Source organism: Podarcis tiliguerta (assembly GCF_965153285.1).
Source record: "Podarcis tiliguerta genome assembly, chromosome: 9".
Lineage (NCBI taxonomy): Eukaryota > Metazoa > Chordata > Lepidosauria > Squamata > Lacertidae > Podarcis > Podarcis tiliguerta.
This window is the reverse complement of record NC_139542.1, coordinates 34,031,157-34,054,443: the sequence shown is the minus strand read 5'-3', so window position 1 is coordinate 34,054,443 and position 23,287 is coordinate 34,031,157. Positions and strand designations below refer to the sequence as shown.

The following is a 23,287-nucleotide window of genomic DNA, read 5'->3' as shown; positions in this document are numbered from 1 at the left end:
AAATTCTAGATTCTCTTTTTGTAAAAAGTTAACACCACCTTAAAGAAGAAATGGCAAATACCGTAATACTGTATGTAAACAAATAAAAAGAACCCGACTTATTTTTTTTATTTTTAAAAAAGGCTTCTCAAAGGTAGGATTACCAGTTTCTGGTAGCTGAGGCTGATTTGGAAATGTCCTAGCAGATGCTGTGGAATATCTTACAGAAAGGGTGGCTTCGTACTTCCTATTGTGGGTTGTTGGTTGCAATTTAGCTGCAGAGTTGCATCATAGCTAACATAACACCACAGCTTAACAATCAATTTACCGTAATTGTACATTCTGTTCCATTAGATTGTACATGGATAAAGTTTTTTTGCTCAGAGCATTCCCATCACTTCCCACGTATGTTTGGAAGAGATTGGAAAAAATCCAAGTCATGATTTCCATGTCATTCATGTTCCTCCTCAATGCTTCATCCATTTGGTAAAGAGTCCCTTAAACTTTTCCACTTGTGCATGTATTCCAACACCAGAAATAGCACCAAAGCGTATGATCAAATTTGTTTTAGGGTTGGCCATTTTTATCACCTAAAGCTTCATACCTTTTGCATTTTACTACAAATGCAGGGCCACATGCAAAGTGATAGTGCCTAAGGGTCCCCCTATATGTGGCTGCATGCAAATGGTATACAGTGGTACCTCGGGTTCAGTACTTAATTCGTTCTGGAGGTCCGTTCTTAACCTGAAACTGTTCTTAACCTGAAGACCACTTTAGCTAATGGGGCCTCCTGCTGCTGCCATGCCGCCGGAGCACAATTTCTGTTCTCATCCTGAAGCAAAGTTCTTAACCTGAAGCACTATTTCTGGGTTAGCGGAGTCTGTAACCTGAAGCATATGTAACCTGAGGTACCACTGTAGTGCTGGCACTGGTACTTTTAAGACAGTGGCTCCCGTGAAGCTCAGCTTGTCCATTATTAATCACAAAGGTCAAGAAGTGTGAAAACTGAGGTTCAATAAGACTTCTTCCAGCAAGAATGGTAGTAGAGGAAGAAAAATTGATACAGTTGGAGGATCAAACCCTGTAAGGAATTAGTGTGATGCATTTGCTCACAACCCTTTTCCTCCCATCATAATCCAGCATGCATAGTTCCTCACTCTGTTTTCTATTGCATTGTTAGATCTTTCTGACCCTTCCAAAGCAGCTGCATATCTGCTTAGTACAGTGCTTGATTATTATGTAGGCACAATATCTGCCTTTTCTTGAATGATTAGCACCAGCAGTCCTAGGACCACAAGTCTGTACCTCTTTCATATGGTAATGAATCCTTCATTTCCCGTTTAGGATTATAGCACTAAGGAAAGCCCATCATTTCTCTGTCTCCCTTGAAACACTCCATTGCATGCCTGTACACACATGAGTAAAGCAAACCTAAATTTGCTGGACTGTTACACTTTTATATGCCAGAGATCAATTCTTTTGCGGGGAACTGTTTGTTCTTCTTTATGGATTAGCTGCTTTAGGAATTGTTCCTGCTAACCTTTCAGCTAGCAACCATGAATTCCGTGCTTCAGAAGCAGACTGGAAAGCAGAATTACATATTACATCAATGCAAATGTTAAAGGAGCACTTTAAACCAGGGCAATAGTCATCCCTACCTTTGAGGTTATATGACTCACAGAATTCACAAACAATGACTTATTTGTGATTGCATCAAAGATAAAACTTTTTGTAGATGATGCAACACAAGACGCAGGAAATCATGTGATCGTAATTCATGTCTGGGCTTGAGCTAATTTCTAGATACCTTACAAGTAAACCAAACTTAGTCTCACCTCCTACTTCTAGGCTAAGTATAGGTAACAACTTCACTGCATTCTAAGGCAGTTATGTGAACCTGCCCAAGTACTCTCTCTATACAAACACACACACTTTTACTTTCTCCACAGTTAAGAGATGCACTTTTAAAAACTGCTTCTTCCCAGTGTTAGGAGCAGTGGATGCTCTGTGACTTTAGCAACTGGAAGCACTTCTATAAAATCACATGTAGAAAGTTTTGAAGCAAACTATAGAAACTGTTCAACCATTGTCCTCCCATTTCTACCAGTGGGCTAAAATCCTATTGTCAAACCCAAGTCATAATAGAAGCTAGGCTGTCTTATGACTCTTGTGGGTCCAGGTGCAGTGCAGCTGTGGGTGGTGGGGTCAATGTGTGATATGGTTGTAATAACCACAGGACAACCAACTGGGATTTTAAGCAGGCCACAACTTTATTGATGATGGATGTCAGTGAACTTTGGCGAAGATATTGGGTGTGTATCCTGAATCAACTGTCCCATCTGCTGGCTGATTATATTGGCAGGGATAACCAAGGTTAAGGATCACACCTATGAAGCATGGACATAGCCAGAATTTTTGCTGGGGAGGGGGCAGAACCTCAGATTTGTATTGATTTGTATTTTTTTTTATTGATGGGGGGCAGCTGCCCATGCTATGAAGTACATCAAATTGGGGTGACTGCCCCAAGATCATCATTGGGGTGCCATGGCCACTGATGCAACCCTTCGAACCCTTAAACAGGATACCCTGATTTTTTGGAGTGGGGCCCCATAACCCCCATCCACTTAGACTAAGGATCCAGCCCAACTCCTTGCCTACCGGCGCCAAACCACTTACACCTGCAACCAATCCTTAAGGCCATTTCAAATGTTCAGGGACCAAATGTCATTGACCATTGGTGAGAAATGCACCGTACAGGGTCCTGTTATCAAATGTGATGCCTGGGTGCTGAGTCACCCTGCCCTCAAGTCATAGTACTGTGGTAGTATGGCTGTGTTCATTTTCTTTTGTGTGCTCCATGGCCCCTCTTCAGTTCTGCCTTTCTAGCAGCTCAGGCCACAGGATTGTTATTATGCTTGGGACAAATACGCTTGAGAGAGCACAAGGATCCTGCTTCCACTGCATTCAGGAATGCTGTCTCCACTCTGACAGTACTTACAAGAAGAGACTATAATTGCCAACAGCCACTGGTGTGAGAACAACAACTTAGTCTTTTCATTACTGAAGGATCGGGGGGGGGGGGGATTAATTCCAGGAAGAAAATTAATGTTAAAATCATGGAATTATAGGAGCATAGACACAACTTGCTGGAACTGACTGCGTTGCTAGGCAACATGGGGCAACCAAAGAGGCCAGCATGTGCTCTTGAATGTGAATGTACATGCTCTTTATGCAAAATGTTGAATTGGGTCCAAACAAAAATACAATTGAATTAGGTCCAAACCAAAAATAGTAAAGAATGCATACAATCTATGTTGCCATATGGTAGCTGGGGTGGGGGAAAAAAAGTATTTGGAAAGAAACAAAAACTGCCACATTATCTTTGCTCTGTTTCCTCCCCGCTCTGTATTTTGAAAACAGGCATTTGCTTCTCATTAGGAGTCTCTTTAAATATTTGGGCGTGTGCTGATATAGTAAGTTGCTTACTAGAAATCGCTTAGGACTCCTGCCTTTGTTGAATGGGACTCATGTGAGTTGTGCAACATCCTGCTACCGTGACAGGGAAAAGTGCTGAGTAATGCCAGAAGCAGAGCCCTCTCCTATGGCTGATGCAAACCTGGAGAATTTGCATCATCATCACTCAGCAAGAGTAACTTGGTATGACAGGAGCTTATATACAAGACCATGCGGAAGCTGAGCTGGCTTCCAGTGAAAGAACAGCACCAAGGTAGTAGCTGTGTGTGAAAGGGCAGGTGTTCCTGTAGCACTGAGATAGCAGGGAAAAGTAAAAGACACCTGAAGAATTTTATACCTGTTGGCACAGGTGGGTTGAAAGGCTACAGGCAGTGAATGTCTCTCTCTCTCTCTGTGTAGAAGCAATTAGCTAGACAAAGGCAGAGAGAGGAACGAAAGTGCCTGCTGGAGAGTTTTACAAAACATTCATTCTTGGAGAGTGCTGGTAGCACTGAAGCATGTTTAGGAAGCCTCCCGGACCGGTAGTCTGTAATGGCAGCTACCTGCAGGAGCAATCTAACGGCAAGTTGCCCTCCAAGTGCCAGACCAAGGCAGCCGAGGGAGACAAAGTGGTTTTGAAGAAGAAAGTAACTTTACTGAGAGGGATTTCTATTATAATTGGCACTATCATTGGAGCAGGAATCTTCATCTCTCCCAAAGGAATCCTCCAGAACACAGGCAGCGTGGGAATGTCCTTGATTGTCTGGACTTTCTGTGGCATCCTTTCACTCTTTGGTAAGTTTGTGAAAGTTTATAATTGATCCTTGGGGGGCGGCAGGTGGATTTAAAAAATCACAAAAGAGACAAAAGTTTGATACTGGAGATCAAAAGCCTGATTTGAGACCCAGAACTAACACTGCTTCGGTATTTGGGGGGTTATTTTGCCGCTTGGCAACCACTGTAAGTTGCAAAGATTGCCATGCGAAACTCGGTACAGCAGGACTTTAAGACCAAAATTGTATTTCTTACGACTCCCTGAAGGAATTGCAGAGAGAAGTCTCCTTTATCACATCATAAAGTTTGCTGTTTGTGTTGGTTTTCAGTTTAAGCTTCGAAGAACAGGTAGCAGCATACTCACAGAGGGGCTGGCAGCTGGGGGAGGTGAACCGCTTGGTTGGAAGAACACCTGCGAAATGTACACCTAGATTGACCTAGTTCCCCATTGGTTAGATTCTACTTTTGCATGAACTAAACTTCTTTTGAACTCTCTGGTGGCAGGAAGAAGGGAATAAAACAGGAGCACTCTAACTCAGTCATTCCTAATTCGCTAAGTACTGTGGACCACCTGTTTTTCAAAAGCCAAGCCATGGACCCCCTACTTTTGAAAATTTTGATATCTCTATGGTGTTTTTTTGTTCTGTGAAAATGCCATGGACCCCCTTGGGTCAGTTGTGCAGACTACCAATTGGGAACCACTGCTCTAGCTAATTTGATTTTTTCCTTTAAAAAATATTAAATCAAAATCTCGTTTGAATGATGACTGGGAATCCCTCACTTCTAACCCTTAATCTTAAAGCCAGACATTCTGCTAATGTTTAGAAAAGCTATTATCTTGATAATGGCATCTGTAGTTTGAGCATGGATATTAAAATTGAAATCCTATACTTATTTACCAGGGATCTTGCTGGAGCTTACTTGGAAGTAGACATATATAGGATTGCAGAGTGAAAATAGATTCTGGAGCTCTCTGTTTAAGAATAAATGGCCAATGTATATACCAGGTTTTTAAAACTTTTTTTTAAAAAAATGATATTCCAATTTTAAAAAAGACTTTATAACATTTATCATCTATATAGATGAAGAAATAGCCTGGTCATATCCAGAACCTCTAAATCTATCAAAGAATGGGCCTCTTGATTGCCTTAATAAGTTAATCTCAAAGAAGCTGAAGTCCCGCATGACCTTAGGTATTACTATTAGCCTAGACGACTTATTTTCTGGTATTAGGAGCAGTGGGCAAATGAGAGGGGAGTAAAAAAATCTCTGCTCAAGAAGCGGAATATGTGAATGTTGCCCTGTGTCAACTTACTGTGCACTTGAAAGATCAGAGACAAGGCTTTATCCACCCTTGCAAAACATTTTAATCAGAATCAGAACATATAGCTGTTGGGCCAACAATAATTTACAGGGCCAGCATAAGGGTCAACCTCAAAATAATTTCATTTTAATTAGTACAGGAGATGGATTTTGTTTCTGTTTATGCTACGTTCTAATTGAGCATCAGTGTCCAGGAGTGGTGTGATTGGAACAGAAGAAATAAAATGCATTCTTCTTGCGTTTGTAACGCATAAATTTACATTTTTGTGCTAAATTCTCTTAAAAGTATTTGGCCAGTAAAGGTCCTCTGAGTGTTCTCTGCACAGCTTTGACAACAATTTGATAGACACTGCCTTCATACTGTTTCATCTTCCACTCTTCTTCCTCATGGATTATGCAATAAGAGATCCAGTTACAGAATTCTTAAATTAAAAAAACAAAGCACAGGTAGCTGTGTAACCCTTAAATGCAATTCTTTGAAGTTAATTTTAGAGGAGAACTTTCAGATAGCACTGACTTTTTCCTCAGAAAAGGAGCTTAAGTTGATTGACATATGTTAAATAATTCCACTATCTGTGGATAGACCAATATACAAAATTGGTCTGCTAACCGTTATGTAGATTGAAGTGAAAAGAAGTAAAATTTGAGATGCAAGTGACTTTATCAGGTCTATTGAAATGCTCTGGTAGCCCTTAGATGTGATGCTTTAATAAATACATTTAAATGTAAAAAGAGAGAGACTGAAATGCTCAAAAGTAGCCATCAGAATATTCAGTGAAATTATGAAATAATGTTAATGCAACCCATTGATAAAAATCTCCAGTAAAAGGAAAGATGATTCCCTGTGACAATTTAAAAACTGATTTATATTGATTATGGATTGCATGGGTTATGAACGGAACTCTATTCAAAAAAATAATAACACCCAAATTAATATAATACAGTGGTACCTCGGGTTACATACGCTTCAGGTTACATATGCTTCAGGTTATAGACTCCGCTAATCCAGAAATAGTACCTTGGGTTAAGAACTTCGCTTCAGGATGAGAACAGAAATCCCGCGGTGGCAGTGGGAGGCCCCATTAGCTAAAGTGGTGCTTCAGGGTAAGAACAGTTTCAGGTTAAGAACGGACCTCCGGAACAAATTAAGTACTTAACCCAAGGTACCCCTGTATTGTTGACTGTTTTTTGTCTCCTAATCACAAGTCTTCCCTTTTTCAAGACAATTTTAATAATGACCAACTGTCTGCAGAGGCTCAGGGCACCTACAATTAATTGAATGAAGTAACACAACCAACTGCAGGACTCCTAGTCCTGGTTGGAAAGGGATATTTGCACACTGAAAGTTGCTGGATTGTGATTCAAAATAAACTGGGCAATCCTAACCCCACTTATCTGGAAGTAAGCCCTGTTGAATTCAACAGGACTTACTTCAGTGTAGACTTCGTTAGGATTGTGCTGTTTGGAAGGGGATCCGTGGATCATCTAGTCCAACCAATGGACTTGAGTCCATGAATCTCAGTGGATCTACTCTGATTGTGCCTTAGTTGGATGCCACCCATTGTCAGAAGATAAGTCAATAAATAAGTTTTTTTAAAAAATAATCTCCTGAAGCATTTGCATGAATAGGCCTTGTGTAGTTTTCATGGGGCATGGAGCATGAATGTAAGCAAATGCTATTGGGCTACATGCATGCTAATAAAATGTATGAGGCTGACTATTCATTATAGATAAGCATGGCTATCTTTCAGAAATGAAGCCTTAATATTAATTATAATTTTGCAGGTGCGCTCTGTTATGCTGAACTGGGCACAAGCATAAAGAAATCTGGTGGGCATTATACATACATTCTGGAAGCCTTTGGCCCTCTACCTGCTTTTGTCAGAGTGTGGGTGGAACTGCTCATTATACGGTAAGTCAATTCTGTCTGCATATTTTGTTTTGTTGTATTGTACTCCTAGTATGCTTTTGAAAGTCAAAAATCAATTAAAAATATGGTGTGCGTGGACATAGTCCAGCTGTGTTCTGTCCCTTAGTTTGTGCTTCCTGTTCTTGCTTCCCAAGATTTTCCTTTGTGACATAGTTGGACCACTAATTGTTAATTTGTAAAAATTAAGAAACTCTAAAAAGCAATATTTTTTAAAATAAAAAAATGCTTAATTTTGTTTGCTCTAAAAAGCTGAAGCAGAACATTAATAATACCCAGACCTCATGTTGCATCATAATGTTGGTTTAAAACTATCCAAGGCTTGTAATTTCCCCCCAATAAATCACAGTGTCTGCTGGCTTTTATGAAACTTACTTGCAGGTAGTAATCATCATTTTCCAGCAACTCCCCTGGTGCATCCATGAGACATGCACACCTGCACTTGATTCAGATTTGGTCAGATGGGGCTATACAATATGAAAGAACCCTCCCATGTGTCTATTGCACATGGAATTGTATGCATGCAGAGTCTGGCTTTGTGGCAAATATGGCTAGGGCTAACATTTCAGTATGCTTCGTGCCTCCATTCTACTTCAATATAGTATTGAGTATGTAGTATTATTTCTAAACCCTGCCTTGGAGTCTTTGGTAGAAAAGAAGCTGTAAATCAATGCCCTGCTTTCTCTTATAAAAGGGAGCCCCACTGGAATTTCCAGTGGGTTGGGCATGGCAGGTTGTGGGAACTCTGTGAGTGGGCACAGTGTTTTAGACCACAATATGCACCAAATGGTGACAAGGAAGAGGGTGACTGATGGGTGTTCAGGAGCAAGATCTGGAGTGGTCCCGAACAAATTTAAAGCTTCACTTGTAGGTGTCTTTTAGTAAAATGTGAAAATCTATGTGAGGCTGAAATTGTGTTCTGTTGCCCCAGGGTGATCTGAGAATATTGCGCTTCCTCTAACACTTTATTCCCTGCGTGAAAAAGAAGTAGAGCTGGCTAAACTGGTTTCAGCCTACAAGTTCTCCCGCCCCCTAGCCCAAGAGATTCCATTTTTATAGTCTTAGTGGCCCATTTACAACATTGTTAACCTACAATTTACACTGCCAGTTGGCTTAGTAAATAAGCACAATGCCTTGTTGTGTTATGTGAATTGCTCAGTGTTTACTATGCTGTTTAAAATAGCTCTCATATCACAACAAATACAGTTTGAGCACCTGTGGGAGCTAACAGGTTTATCTGTAGGCAGTTTAGCTTGTGGATGCAGTTACTCTAATTCTGAATCTGAGGAGCTTGTGTTACTAAAGATAACCCATACAAGTGAAACAAACATGCGTTCTCATTTCCTCTCCCTCTCCCGCCCCATGTCCCATGTATTTACGCAGCTTATTTTAGTTGCTCTTATTGCTTCATACGCCTACGTAACAAGCTGTAGCAATAAAGGATTGGGTTAACAACAATTGTGCTCAGTCACTCTGAATGGGAAATATATTTGAGGTGCGTCACTCTCCTGGGAACACACTGAATTGATTAGCAAGTGTTAATCCACACCCAACACAAAACAAATAAAGGCAAGATCCTTTCAAGCCACAATATGGCATGCATCCTGGGATACATGCTTGTCCAGATCTGCAGTTATCAAGAGTGCCTCCCCTGCCAAAATAATGCTTTAAGTTTCTGCTATAAATTGATTGGCGTTGTGTCAATAAATTTGGCATCTATTTATTTTTTTAAAGGATGAGTAAAGTACTTTAGCATAGTATGCAATGTATATAAGAGAGCCCCAATCCTGGCTTTGTTTTCATAAAGAAAAGCAGTTTTGTGAGCCTGGAATTTGGAGCAAAGAAGTGGGCAGGGACTGAGGTGCTTAACTCTTTCTCTGCTTCTACATTCAAAATAGCCTTAATGGGGAATCATTTTCAGCCTGAATGCAACTCTCCAGGTGTCATTTTGACCCTGAGGACCCTGCCCAGCAGAGCTGTCTTTCCCATTGGTGTTAGTGGTTTGCTGCGCCAGGGCCCCGGCCTCTCAGGGGCACCCTAGTGAGTGGGGGAGCTGCGCGGCTTTGCCGGCAGCCTCCCCTTTCCCTGCACGCCCGCCAGCTGTGCCCCGCCAACTATATGGCTGGTGGATGTGCAGCTTCCTTCCCAAGCCTCCGCAGGAGGAGAGCGATGCCCGCAGAGGCTGTGCGCAGCTTCCCTCCCAAGCTAAAGACGGCCCTGTTCCCAGTCGTTGTCCTCCTCCTGCTTCCTGGTGAAAGGCAGCGCACAGCCTTCCCGGGCTGCCTTCTTGGCAACCCTGACGCCAGAGAGCATGTCCACTAGCATGTTTTCCTGCTTGATTGCCGCCACCACACTGGGGATTGGAGCGGTGGGGGAGGCAGAGGACATTTTCTACCGCCCCCTCCCTTGTTTTGGAGTTGCCGGGGGGGCACCAGAGGGATCTTTGCACCACGATATGCTCAAGACAGTCCTGCTGCCCAGTTCCCTTATTGGACGATAAGGCCATCAGTGGCTACTAGCCACGATGCCTGTGCGCTGCCTCCAAGGTCCTGGGAGCCATGCATGTGCATGAGTTCTGCTTGAAGGTTTCCCATGAGCATCTGAGTGTCCACTGTGACAACACGATGCTGGACTAGATGGGCCATTGACTTGATTCTCCTGTGCTTCATACAATTCTTGAGTACCTTTGCCTGGCTGGAATTTGTCCTTGAACTGTAATATTCCCTCTCACTTGTCTGTCTCAGTTTTCACCTAGCAGTGCACAATGACTATCATGCATATGTATGTATCGTCTCATCCAAAAGTGTACGCATAGCCAATCATGACTGCATTCCAAGATGCTTTGTATACACCAGTCTGGACTGATTAAAAAAAGGACTGAAGCAAACAGGTAGAACGGGGGAACGAAGGTAGTGCAGCGTACCCAGAAAGGAGAGGTTTGAATCAACACCAAATTCCACAGTGTCACAATGATCTAATGTTGCATTCTTATTTTTTTTACACTTATTTTTCCAGTAAAAGCATATGCCATTATCAACGCCACAGTTCTATACAATTTATTTTGGAATAAGCCCCTTGAACACAGTGGTACACACTTCCTAGTAAGCAACATAAAGCCGTAGAATTGCAGAGTTGGAAGGAACCCCAAGGGTCATCTAGCTGAACCCCCCTGAAATGCAGGAATCACAGCTAAATAGTCCACCTTACAGAAGTCACTGTCATTGTGCTGCAGACCTGCCAAATAGAGCATCCATAATCATTGATTATGTTTACTACTTTTGGCAGCTATAATTACAAAATGAAAAAATACTTGAGCCAATATACATAAATGAGATTTTTAAAATATGCACATTGGTGGTTCTTCTTATTTTTTAAAAAAACTGAACCTTGATAATGAATCAAAATAACAATGGGTGTCCTCAGTCCATTAATTTCAATGAGCCTACTCGTAGTAAAAATTAGTTGAAAGCTACCCTCTGTTTCCAATTCCAGCCTTCCACCTTCTCAAGGCATTCTGCCTGTCATTTATTAATCTTAGTAGGCACAAATAATTAAAGGAAGTAATGAGAATTATAATTAATATATTTTAAAAAAATAAAACGAGCATGTCTTCCCAAAGTAGGATGTGTAATAGGAAGAATCATGTGACTGACTGGTGCTAGATAGTTCATCATCTGGTTTTCACTCAAAAGACATCATGCCACACCACAACTTATGATGAATCACAATTGAAAACCTAAACCATTGCTTGAGCTTCCGAACATTCAAACACCCCATATACTTCCACCTCTTTGGCACTGCTGTTACTAGGTACAGTGATGTCTAGATGTGGATATAATTGTTATTTGATAAGTCAGACAATTCTTTCAAACCACAGTTAGCACAAATCAGTTTGCAAAGACACTTCTAGCTATGGTTTCTAGTTTCTCAAGATACTCGACACACTTCCTCCACTGAATGTACCTGGGTTAGTCAATATGCTGCCCCACAGATGTTGGACTACAACTGCTATCTTGACCATTGGCTAGGGATGTTGATTAGGGATTTTGGGAGCTGGATTCCACAACATATGTTCTTGCTTTGTTTTAGAGAAGGGTCTAAACCATATTTGGTTTAGAGCAGGAACCAATTCTAACATCACACCAAGCCATGGTTATGAAACACCATGCCCTATAGTGTTGGCATATGTTCTATGTATTTGAATTCCAGCAATTGTTTATAGCAATCTGTTTCCTCTGCTTGTAGATTTTTGTGCAAAGTAAGTTTCTTTAGCGATAGTTCCTCATTTCAGTAAGGCCTGGTGACTGTGACCGTCACAAAATGAAAACCTCAAGATTATGAGCCAAGAAAAAGTCCCAAAAGCACAGGAATCACAGCTACTGAGGGCACAAAAGGGAGAACAAAAGAACTTGTTCCTGTTTAAATGAATCTCATATATGAAAAAAAAAATCATTTTTAAAAAGAGTGCAAAAAACGTTTTTCTGCTTGGCAGAAGGGTAGTCGCAATAGTTATATTTTCTGATGTTACAGTGTTCACGTGACTAGACTGTTCACACAAGCAATTCATAATTGCAAATGTTATCCAGCCTTCATAGGATGAATACCTTAATGACAATATCCTCTGGAAGTAGGGATGGGCAAATCTATTAATTTCTGTTTTTCTCAGCTTCACATATTTTAAATGTTGTTCAGTTCTCTACATTTCCACATCAGTTTGCATTCATGAAAATTCACCAGCAATTTGGCATGTGTAATATATTTGACACAGCCTGACATGTCATGTAGGCATGTATACTGTAAATAATATCTATATCTACCTGTAAACTGACCAGCCTTTCCCCCCTTTTCATTCTCTATTGCAGCCCTGCTGCCACAGCCGTGATTTCCCTGGCATTTGGACGTTACATGTTGGAACCATTTTTTATCCAGTGTGAAATCCCAGACCTTGCTATTAAACTGATTACAGCTATGGGAATCAGTAAGTATCAGTTTTTAGGAGAAATGGGCTGAAGCAGGTGAAAGGCAGAAGAAAGCAAGAATAAATTCTGCACTCAATTAATACAACTCATACGAGACAAATTAAAAATGTGAATTTGTAACCGAATTGTTTTAACAGTCTTAAAATAGACTGTTCTCAGAGATACTTCATGATGACCATACCAAATCCCTAAAATGATGGGATATATGAGTGAATTTCTGATTTTGTTGGGCCAAATGGAGGAAAATATCAACAAGGGGGTCTATATTTGAAAGTGGGAAAGAGTGCTAGGTATTTGAGTTGCAGTGGCTGGGTAAGGCTTTTCTTGTGAGGTATGGTAAGGGGTGAAAAATAACCCAGCAGGGTAGGCAAGGTAAGGTACAAATGCAGAAAGCAGCAGCTGGCTGATACCTTTTGTTCAGACTAGAGCACTGACCAGTTATGGCAATGATACTTATTAGATAGGTGAAATTTGTAACTGGAATTACTGAATCTGTCAGACTCAGAACTTTCATCCCTAAATCTCCTAAGCAGCTTCTTGCTGAAATAGAATAGCTCTGTCTTTCTGGCCCACTGTCATGATGGTGCAGGCAACAGGGAAATGCTGTCTACTCTTTATGATCCAAGATGTGGGACACTTGGCACATGACACCTGGATTGTTTTAGATTGCCTGGAAAAACAAAACACGTTAGTGGTTGGCAAACATTAGCTCAGCTGCAGAGTCTGAAATTTTGTGGCTTGTTTAGCACTGCAGAGTTTATGGCCTACTATTGTAGACTGGGAGGAACCAGCTATTTAACTAGTTGAGATGGATTGGTGTGTCCAGACTGATGAAGACTAATAGAGAAAAGCTAGACCTGTGCTGGGCAGTACTTGCTTACACACTTTCAAGGGCCAGTCACATAAACTTGTGATATTTTTCACTCTCACACTTAACCTTCCCGTTTAGTGTAAAGTGAAATGAGTGGGTCACCTTGTAGTCACAGGTGCACCTGGGGGACACAGTATTCCAGGCCCCATGGTGGTGAAGTTTCCTTTGTCAGTAGAGTATTAAACCTCTGATTATGAGCCTAGTCAGTGTTCAGTATCTGGAGGTCAGCAGTGCAAATTATGGGTTATGGATACTAAGTCCTTTCTGTGACCTTTGATATCATTGAATATCAGTTGTTTGTTGACCAATGTGGCAGCTGACAGGTGCTTCAGTATTTGCTCCAGTTTTCACACATTTATCTTCTTCCCAAGCCTCAGCAATTATGCAGAGACTTGATATAGGGATGAGACTGAATATGAAAAAGGTGACTGTAACTGAATCCAGTAAGGACTGAAATATTAATGTATTCAGGTCATGAAGAGAGCATGACTACTTGGCATAAAGATGATTTTGGTCTTTTTACGGAGGCCACTACGCAACATAGATTCCACATGTGCTCTAAAGTGGTGTTTCCCAACCTTGGGTCTCCAGCTGTTTTTAGATTACAATTCCCATCATCCCTGACCACTGGTCTTTCTAGCTAGGGATGATGGGAGTAGTAGTCCAAAAACAGCTGGATTCCTAAGGTTGGCCAACACTGCTCTAAAGTCAACCTCTGGCCATCCTCTGTTGAGCACAATTAAATCTTCTTGGGTTTGACATAGAAAGTCAAACCTTGAGTCTGGATATATCTCAGAAATCCCCTTGTTCCACATATCCCTTTGCCACAAGACTGCAATATTGCATTGACTTAATATCATGGCAACTGGACCCAAGATTGGATGAACTAGGGCCACATTTTATTAACAACATCTGTAGGAGAAATGAAAAGAACTGGAAGCTATACTTTGAGCAGATCCATTAAAATCAATGGAACTTAAGTTAGGGCTTGATATATGTTCCATTGATGTCAATTGACCTACACTAGTAAGGTAAAGGTAAAGGTACCCCTGCCCGTACGGGCCAGTCTTGACAGACTCTAGGGTTGTGCGCCCATCTCACTCAAGAGGCCAGGGGCCAGCGCTGTCCGGAGACACTTCCGGGTCACGTGGCCAGCGTGACATTGCTGCTCTGGCGAGCCAGAGCCGCACACGGAAACGCCGTTTACCTTCCCACTAGTAAGCGGTCCCTATTTATCTACTTCCACCCAGGGGTGCTTTTGAACTGCTAGGTTGGCAGGCACTGGGACCGAACAGCGGGAGCGCACCCCGCCGCGGGGATTCGAATCGCCGACCTTTCGATCGGCAAGCCCTAGGCACTGAGGCTTTAACCCACAGCGCCACCCGCGTCCCTGACCTACACTAAGTGTGAATAAATCTGGATCCCTAGATTACATCTTTTGGAAATTATATAATTACGTCCTGTGCAAGCGACATTGCCTAACAAGTGAGCAAAAGGGCAAATCTTCAATTTCTGTTTTCCAGCTGCTGCACATATAGTTTATCTATCTATTACAGAACTCTTTGTACTAAGAATATGCCGAAATAGTAAGCTGGGCCCTTATATTAACAGATATTACAAACAGGCAGCCAGACCCCACATTAGAAAGGAAATTAAAGGCATCAAGAAGGAGTGAAGTCATGCAAGACAATTCTAGTTACACAAGGAAATGCACTCATTTTGCATTTTCTTCAGTTGGATTGTCCTTGAACTTCCAGGTCCCAAAGTTATTTGTGAGTGTGCTTTTCCACCAACCCAAAACGTGGAGAGAGAATCAATACCTGACCACCTTATTTCTCTCTTAATTATGTTAAAACCTAAAGGCTCTATCTAAGTAATTGAATTAAAGTTATGAGCTTTAGAGGTTAATGTGGAAAATATTTCATGGAGAGATAATAGTAAAACAGATGTTTGATCCTGCATTTGCCCCTGGGACAGCGTTGGTGGCTGGATGCAGGACAGGATTCCATTGTAAACATTTGCCTAGTGTTTTTAATTTGACCACAATGTGTGTATAATTTGGAATGGGATTTCATCACGATTAATTTAATGGGGCAATCTTTGAGATAAACCAGGATTACCGTATGTGCCTTAATTAAAAAGAAAGAATCAGTATGGCAGAAAGGTGGAGTCCTCCTAAAATAATGTCACCTGAGGAGGGAGATAGGAGTTAACAGCAAGTGGTTGGCATGGAGACCAAATGAGAGCCTGGGAGTGAGCTGGAGGAGTTGCTGCTTCAGAATGGAGTCTCTTTTAGGAAGCGCTTTGAGAACAAGGCAGGCCGCTGTCAGGAGAGACACTGAAAGATGTGCATGAAGAAGCAATTATAGTAAGGTGAACTGGAATGACTCCAGGATGAGGCATGCTAAACCCTGCAGGGCAAGCCTATTTGCCCTTGGAGAATAAAATACTGATCACCAAATACAGTAGAATGTCAGCCCTGCTTTGAGCACACAGGCAAGAAGAAGCACTATCTGGGTCCCTTGACGTAACAGCACCATACCTCTAATGAACTGGGATTGGGAGTTTGCTATGGATCACTTGCTGAGCTAAGATAATGGTTTGAGAATTAGAATAAACAGGAGACCCACTAAGATAAACCAGGGATTTCCAAGCTGCTGCTCTCCAGATGTTGTCAGACTACAATTCCCATAAGCCTCAGCTCTTGTGGCCAATAGTCAAGATTGATGGGAGTTGCAGTTCAGATTGTCAGCACATGAATTACTGTGTCTAGAATGTCCTTATCCAGAGGCAGTTGCAATTGGTGCATGATCTTCCATTGGTGAATTTGCCACAGAAGCAGCTTGGGGTGGATCAGTCAGACTCTACCCTTCCCCCACAACAAGACGTCAATCCTGATCCTTTAGGACAAGTCAGATTCTGTCTAGAATAGTCTGAATACCACCTCCATAGTCAGACAAACTTCCACAAACAGTACTTCTGTTTGGATGCCTGATGAATTCAATTTTTGTAAATTCCAATTTGTACTGTTCTGTCCTGATCTTCACTGCCTTGACTCATGTGCAGATCAGTACATAATTTTTTTACAATTTTGCAGTTCTGTGAATCATTCAATACAGTTTTTGGCTCACAAAAATATCAAAATGTGTTTACACTTTTTAATTTGTATATTTGTGATAGAAAATGTTGTTATAATAGATTAAAATCACTATATTTATAAATGTTAAGTAGCTCTATTATTTTTTTTGGCAGTGCCCCATACATATCTTTAAATACAAAACTGACACATATGAGATTCCATATCCATTCCATACTTTTCATTCTTCCATAAATATATTCTATGTAATTCTTTGTACCCCTATCTTGGTTTTTTAGTTTAACATACACACCCACACTCCACATTAAACTTAGGAAGATTGTGCAAACTTTGCAGGTGGATGAACACACTGATGTAGTTATAAAAGCAAAGCCCATGTGCTGTAATATTAAATGACACCTTTGCCCTCTTTTTATGACTAACTACAAAGCCACAACAGAGCAGCCACAAAACAGGCTGGCAGCCTCACGACCAGTTTGAACATGGCAGAACTTACAATAAAGCCTTGCTATAAATACTGATAAACTGTTCTCAAACAGATGCTGGCTTTTTCATTGCAATAAGCATGACTCACTTAAGAAGAGTGATTTATGATTCATTCCTTGGACTGCTCAGAAAGGAGGCCACAAGATGCTGTGTGAACTTTTGTCATCCACATAACTCAGGTTCTTGCTGGCTATTAACTAACGGAAAATCAAGCACATATTTCTGCAAGGCAGGTCGCTGTTATTGAAATGTTGCTACTAAGTGCTCATAGGAGCAAAGATGCTTGGATTACTCATTCATCCCTGAGTTGTATAACTGTGTTCAAGGCAGAGAAGCTGAACTCTTTTTATTCTGATCTTTCCTTTAAAAGACCAAGTCGGTGTTTAAAGTCCTTTCATATACTTCACCATGGCTTCTTGTCAGCCTATATATCATTGTGCAATTAGCCTGAAAGAACTGTGTTGCTAACAGATATTACAGTTTAATGTCTTTTCCCCTCAGCATATTACTGAGTCGCTGCTTCTCTCCTACCAAATCATCATTGGATTCCCACACCTCTTTCAGGGATCATCTATATTCTGTAAACTCCCTCCCCCCCGCTTTCCCCCGGGAAAACCCACTGCTTACTATTGAATCGGAGCAAATGTTCATTGGGTTTTCTCCAGATTGACGTTCACTCCAATTTCATGCTAAAGAGAAGGTTTTACAGGGGAAAGCCACTGGACAAGCTGCAAACCAATTGGACCCAAGGTTTCTTGACTTGGGACAAGTGTGGACAGGCCCTTAGTTTGTGGCATTGTAACCAAGGATGTATTCAGTTGTGAATCTAAAGAATAGTTCAACATAACAAACAGAAGGTTAAATTAATCCTGAGGTTGTGAACTCTGTTGTTTCATGTTGAGGAAGCTGGTGGCCAAGTTGTGTAAAGAAATACCACATGCTGTACACCTATAAAAAATTCCTGTACGTGTGACGATAACTGTGAATCAATATTCTGGCAATATGAAGCATTACATTAGTTCAGTATTTTTAGTATGCACGTTCACAGCCTCCATCTTGGGTAGTCTGGATTTATAGATCTAACCAGGGCAGATACACAAGGCTTCTGTTGTGTCTGCTAATCTCCATGACTCTGCATGAATCTGTCTGTGCAGTAAATGTGATGGTGGTTTTCCAGTTAACCCAGCCTTCCAGTTAATCCTGAATGAGCAGCTGGACGGAAGAAAATAAACAATATTTTCTTTCTTTGGCTACTGATTGACCATTAATTGCCCTTTTCTTTAAACATAAGGATTAAGTCATTTAATTATATGCACATTTGTAACAACCAAACAATCACTTCTCTGGGCCCAGTGCAAACTTCTAAACATGTTATTCTCCCCCTGTAATCCTTTTTCTGTTTTGGAAAAATTGGAGATTGGCCGGTGTCTTTTTAAGATTTTGTTGCTGTTGTTTCTTTGGTTTAAGCTCCTTAATCTGACTGACTGCTTTATATTTATAGCTGGTCATGGCAGCATTGCAATGTATATAATATATTTATATTTATACATGAAGAACAGATTCCTCTAGGCCCCTTCACACATTACTCTAGTTCAGTGATGGGCAAACCTGGCCCTCCAGATGTTTTGGGACTACAATTCCCATCATCCCTGACCACTGGTCCTGTTAGCTAGGGATGATGGGAGTTGTAGTCCAAAAATAGCTGGAGGGCCAAGTTTGGCTAATTGAATACAAGGTGGACTGCACCACTTGCCCTATTCCTACATTGCATGGTTTCCTCAGCCCTGCCATTCATGCACTGAGCAAGGACAGGCTGCTTGCATAGACTTTCCCTATGCAGATGTCCATGCTCAATGTGTTTTCTTGCTCTCTTGTGGCTAGCCAGATGCCACTGCTCATTCCTGCTTGCCCTACATCTGCACCTGGAATCCTTGGGCAGCTCCCAGGGCCCCAGCATCCTAGCAGTGACCATGCTGGTATCTACCCTGCCTCCCTGAATTCTTTCCCCCCCCTGATTGGTCACTCTAGGCATCTAGCTGCCCTTTAAATTTCCCCAAATACCCTCAGCCTAGCATCACTTTGGAAGACTGTGAGAAAGTAAAAATGTAGCTACTGTGCAACCAGGTATCCTCATTATGGCAGAGGAGGAGTGTAATTACTAGGGATGTTAGAGAATTCTGACTGAAGCAGAAATGGGGGCAGAAATTGCCACTGTTTGCAAACAACCTTTCAGCTCAGTCATCATATATGACATCCCTGACGTCATATATAATAGCATCAGGCATAGGGCAGGTTGCTTGACAAAATGTCCTGGTGGGTGAAATCAGTGTGTTTTAGGTTAAAAAAATTATATATATATATATTTAAAATGTTTTAGATGCCTTGAGTCCTGGTCTGTGAAGTGGTTATTATTATTATTATTATTATTATTATTATCATCATCATCATCATATAACAACTCCACATAATTGCATCACCATGCAAATAGGGTAGGGAGAAGTGCGTGTGCCTCAGACCTGTGAAGGCACTTGAGGTCACCTGCTTGCTAAAGCTAAGCATGTCTGGACCTGGTCAGTACCTGGATGGGAGACGACCTGGTAACCACAGGGAATTCTGCCTTAGGTTCTAGAGGGAAGAAAGGCAGGATACAGATGCAAGAAAACAAACAAATTAATTCATCAGATGGAAACATATTTTTTTTTAAGTCATTCCCTCTGCCCAAGAAACTCTGGGGAATTCTTTCCAGATTTCCCAGTGTTCTTTGGAAAATGTCATTACAGTTGAACTGATACAAAACTGATGTAACTTAGTAGGTAATAGTCTTTTGCTCATGTACTTATTCATACTTAAGAATATGGAAGTAATTCAGGCTCCCCAAGAGAGCTGAAAGGTTCCTTATAACCACCTTGCTGAATGCACATTCCCCAAGGCATCTCTCTAGAGGAAACCACACCGAACCTTTAGGAGAAGAAATGAATGTGAACATTGAGCCCAAAGGGCAATGTTTTGCAGGGCCCATAATTGCGAGGATGTGGCACTCTGATTGTTTTATTCCATTGTTCAATGTTTCCAATGCCATACAAATCTGCAGTTAAATCAAACCAAAGATTACAACTGAAATGGGAAAGTGACATTAATTTTCAGTTTAAAGGCTGAGTTATACCAGTTCATCAATTATCAACACTGAATGGTTCTGCCAGGAAGGAAGAAACTTTAATATCTGCTGTTGAAAGCTTGCAAAGAGATTTATGGCTGGTAGAACGGCAGTGGTGGTGGGGGGAAAGGAGTGCTTTAGCAAAGGCATGTTGAGGAGAGTGGGATGATGAAAAAAAGTGTGTGGCAAGAAGACTAATGAAGGAAACGTTTATAAGGGTAACTCCACTTCTTCTGCAAATGCCTAGAATGCATGCTGGGGAAAGCTTTCCCTTGATGAAGCTTACGGTGCTTTTGGAGGGATGAGTAGCACTTTCTTTTAACTATTTTCTCTTCTTTTCCCCCTTCCAGCAATTGTAATGGTCCTGAATAGCATGAGTGTCAGCTGGAGTGCCCGCATCCAGATTTTCCTAACCTTTTGCAAGCTCGTAGCAATTTTGATAATTATAGTCCCTGGAGTTATGCAGCTAATTAAAGGTATGAAGTGAAAAGTAAATGCTATTTTAAGTGCTTTTATCTCCCCCTTCCCACCCTTGTCCCTACCCATATAGTGCTGAGGCCAGCAAAATCTCTTAATTAGTCTCTGCTTGTTCAACTTAAGCTCCATACTGTCATGTAAATAACTGGAAGTGGAACTATGCTGAGAAGAACTTATATTTACAGCAGCATGCTGATGAGAGCGTATTGAGGCTGGATCCATAATGTTTTAAATGAAGGGCCAATGAGTTGCTCCTCTCAAGAAAAAAATTATTAGGAGGGTAAATGCATTGGAACGGAACTTCCAATAGGACAGTCAAACAACTATTTTATACTGTATTCCATTTAGCTCTCTGTGTGTATGCGTGCACGCACACACGCATGTGCGCGCGCGCACACACACACTTAGAAGACAATACATAATCTGTGAGCAAAACTCTTCCACAATGCTCTTCATTCATCAAATTCCATTGCAAAAAGCCTTTCCTCCTGCAAGAGGGGAGGGGTTGTGGGCAGGATCCGATGCCTGCCTCATGCAGGGGGCGTTAGCCCCCTGCCACCCACTCACCTGGCTGGTGCACCACGCACATGGGTAAGCACCCAACCAGGCGGCTTGGAGGGGGCACATGCACCATTGAATGCTCCTTGCTGTATAATTTAGAACAGGGCTGAAGGGGACTTCAAACCCATGGGGCAAATTCAGCCCTTGAGGTCTTCCTCAAATGCTTCTACCTTTCTGGACTGTGTTTTTTGAACTGCCATCATTCCTGTTGTTTGCCTGAATAGAGAGATGTGTCTGTGTAAACCTCTGACTTTTAAAAGGTTTTAAATACATCTTCTTGTGCAATCCAAACCCAGACAAATGGTGATTAGTGGCCTATGGATAGATGAAACAAGCCAAGTTCAAACAATAGCTTTTAAATCTGACTTGTTTCAACTAACTGCACAACAGGCTAAACTGTGGTTAATCTAAAAGAAGGGTGGAAGTTTCCACTTTCCTTCATTTGACCATGAGAAAGGAGGAAAGGAGGAGGCTCACCACTGGATCTTTCTAGAATGAAGGGACTGTCAATATATTCCTTTCCTAGCTGAGCCTTGATTGAGCAATAGGCCTCCCTCAGTTCTACTGTAGATTAATAGTAGGGAGAACAAATTAACTGTGCTGGAAGAAAATTGCTAAAATATTACAGGATGTGTTCGCAGTGTCCAAATAATGCCCATAGCAAATTTTCTGACAATTTTCTGTTATACGTTGTGGTGGATATAGCTTTAAGCAAACATATGTTTGTTTTTGGAATTCTGCCACTCCACCCCCCCCCCCTTCTGAAGTAGAAAGTTGGGGAACTGCGTTCTGTAAGTATAACTGCGTGTGCTCATGAGGAAGGAATTGTTTGGTCAGTAGGTTTTCTTGTTAGCTGTTCTTAAAAATTAGCAGAACTGCTTTCAAAACAGTCTTCACTGGGAATTAGGGTGAAAGGGTAAATATTCCAAACAGCTGTGGGACATACAGCCTGTTATATGTTTGTAGCCACCTCCTGGGGCCTATTTCTAATAAGTTTACCCTTAGGTGTTGGCTCTGATGGTACTGATGTTTGCTTAAATATAATGTGGCTTTTGCTAATTATTGTGTGTCATGTAGTATGTGAAACACCTGCAAGAGTATAGCCATTAGATTGAATGATTATGCCCTTGTTTATCAAAGGCACTACTTTTGTATCCAGTGTTTCAGTAGTTGTTACTTCTTGTATATGTTATCTCTTACCTGATCTGTGACATTTATTGCAAAGTTGCAAGAGCTTTGTCGAAGTCTGTGGATGTTCATTTGTAGCCAGATGGTGCTCATTTGTAGCCAGCCAACAGAAGGATGCCTCTCTTCACATGCTTCTGATGCCCCATTTGTCTAAACTTAAAGCAGGGGTAAAAAGGTAAAGGTAAAGGGACCCCTGACCATTAGGTCCAGTCGTGACAAGTCTGGGGTTCCGGCGCTCATCTCGCTTTATTGGCTGAGGGAGCCGGCATACAGCTTCTGAGTCATGTGGCCAGCATGACTAAGCCGCTTCTGGTGAACCAGAGCAGCACATGGAGGTAGTCAACCTTTCTATACCTACTGTCCACTAATGCATATTTCTTGATGGTAAAATTTCTTTACTGCCCACCAGTGCTCAATGGAAGGAGGATTCAGCTTGTGCCATGGAACCCCCTACTGCCCAACTAGAATCCTGAAACTCTCACTAGTGGGTGGTAGGGACCAGGTTGACAACCTCTGGTCTAAAGTATGAGAGGCTGATTACTAAGCTGGAATTAGAATGATTTTTTAAGAAAAACTATAAATGGATTTATCTCATGGGTGATTATGCTGGTGATTTGCACTCTTTGTAAATTGTTGATATATATTTTAATCTGCTTTTCAGGAGAAACTCAGCACTTTAAAGATGCATTTGTGGGGAATGCAGCCAGTGTCAAAGGATTGCCTCTTGCTTTTTATTCAGGAATGTATGCCTACTCAGGCTGGTAAGTGAAATGACAGGTTGGATTACATTGAATGCTTGACCACTGTATGCTCAGTATGCTATTAGGTAAATCTCATCCAAACTGATGCCCTTTTAAAACTTGGAGCATGGCAGGAATCTATGATATAGATGTTAAGGAGATAGATGTAAGTGCTCTGGCATATGCTTTGTATGCAGAGGGTCCCAAATTCAATCCCTGGCATCTTGAGGTAGGACTGCAAGAGACTCCTGTCTGAAACCCTGGAGAGATACTGCAGG

The 23,287-nt window shown here is 41.5% G+C and overlaps 1 protein-coding gene across 3 annotated transcripts in view; it reads left to right on the top strand.

The window, feature by feature from the left end:
* SLC7A11 (solute carrier family 7 member 11) overlaps positions 1-23,287 on the top strand; it is a 96,760-nt gene that overhangs the window by 35,114 nt on the left and 38,359 nt on the right. For 2 of the 3 annotated variants that reach the window (XM_083457417.1, XM_083457416.1), the window contains exons 2-6: positions 4,153-4,227; positions 7,315-7,441; positions 12,319-12,434; positions 20,394-20,519; positions 22,931-23,030. In XM_083457417.1, coding sequence (XP_083313543.1) covers positions 4,182-4,227; positions 7,315-7,441; positions 12,319-12,434; positions 20,394-20,519; positions 22,931-23,030 — 515 coding nt within the window. In that variant the 5' untranslated portion in view covers positions 4,153-4,181. Of the gene's footprint in view, positions 1-3,431; positions 4,228-7,314; positions 7,442-12,318; positions 12,435-20,393; positions 20,520-22,930; positions 23,031-23,287 lie in introns of those variants that run through there. The other variant, XM_083457415.1, reaches the window with a different exon arrangement.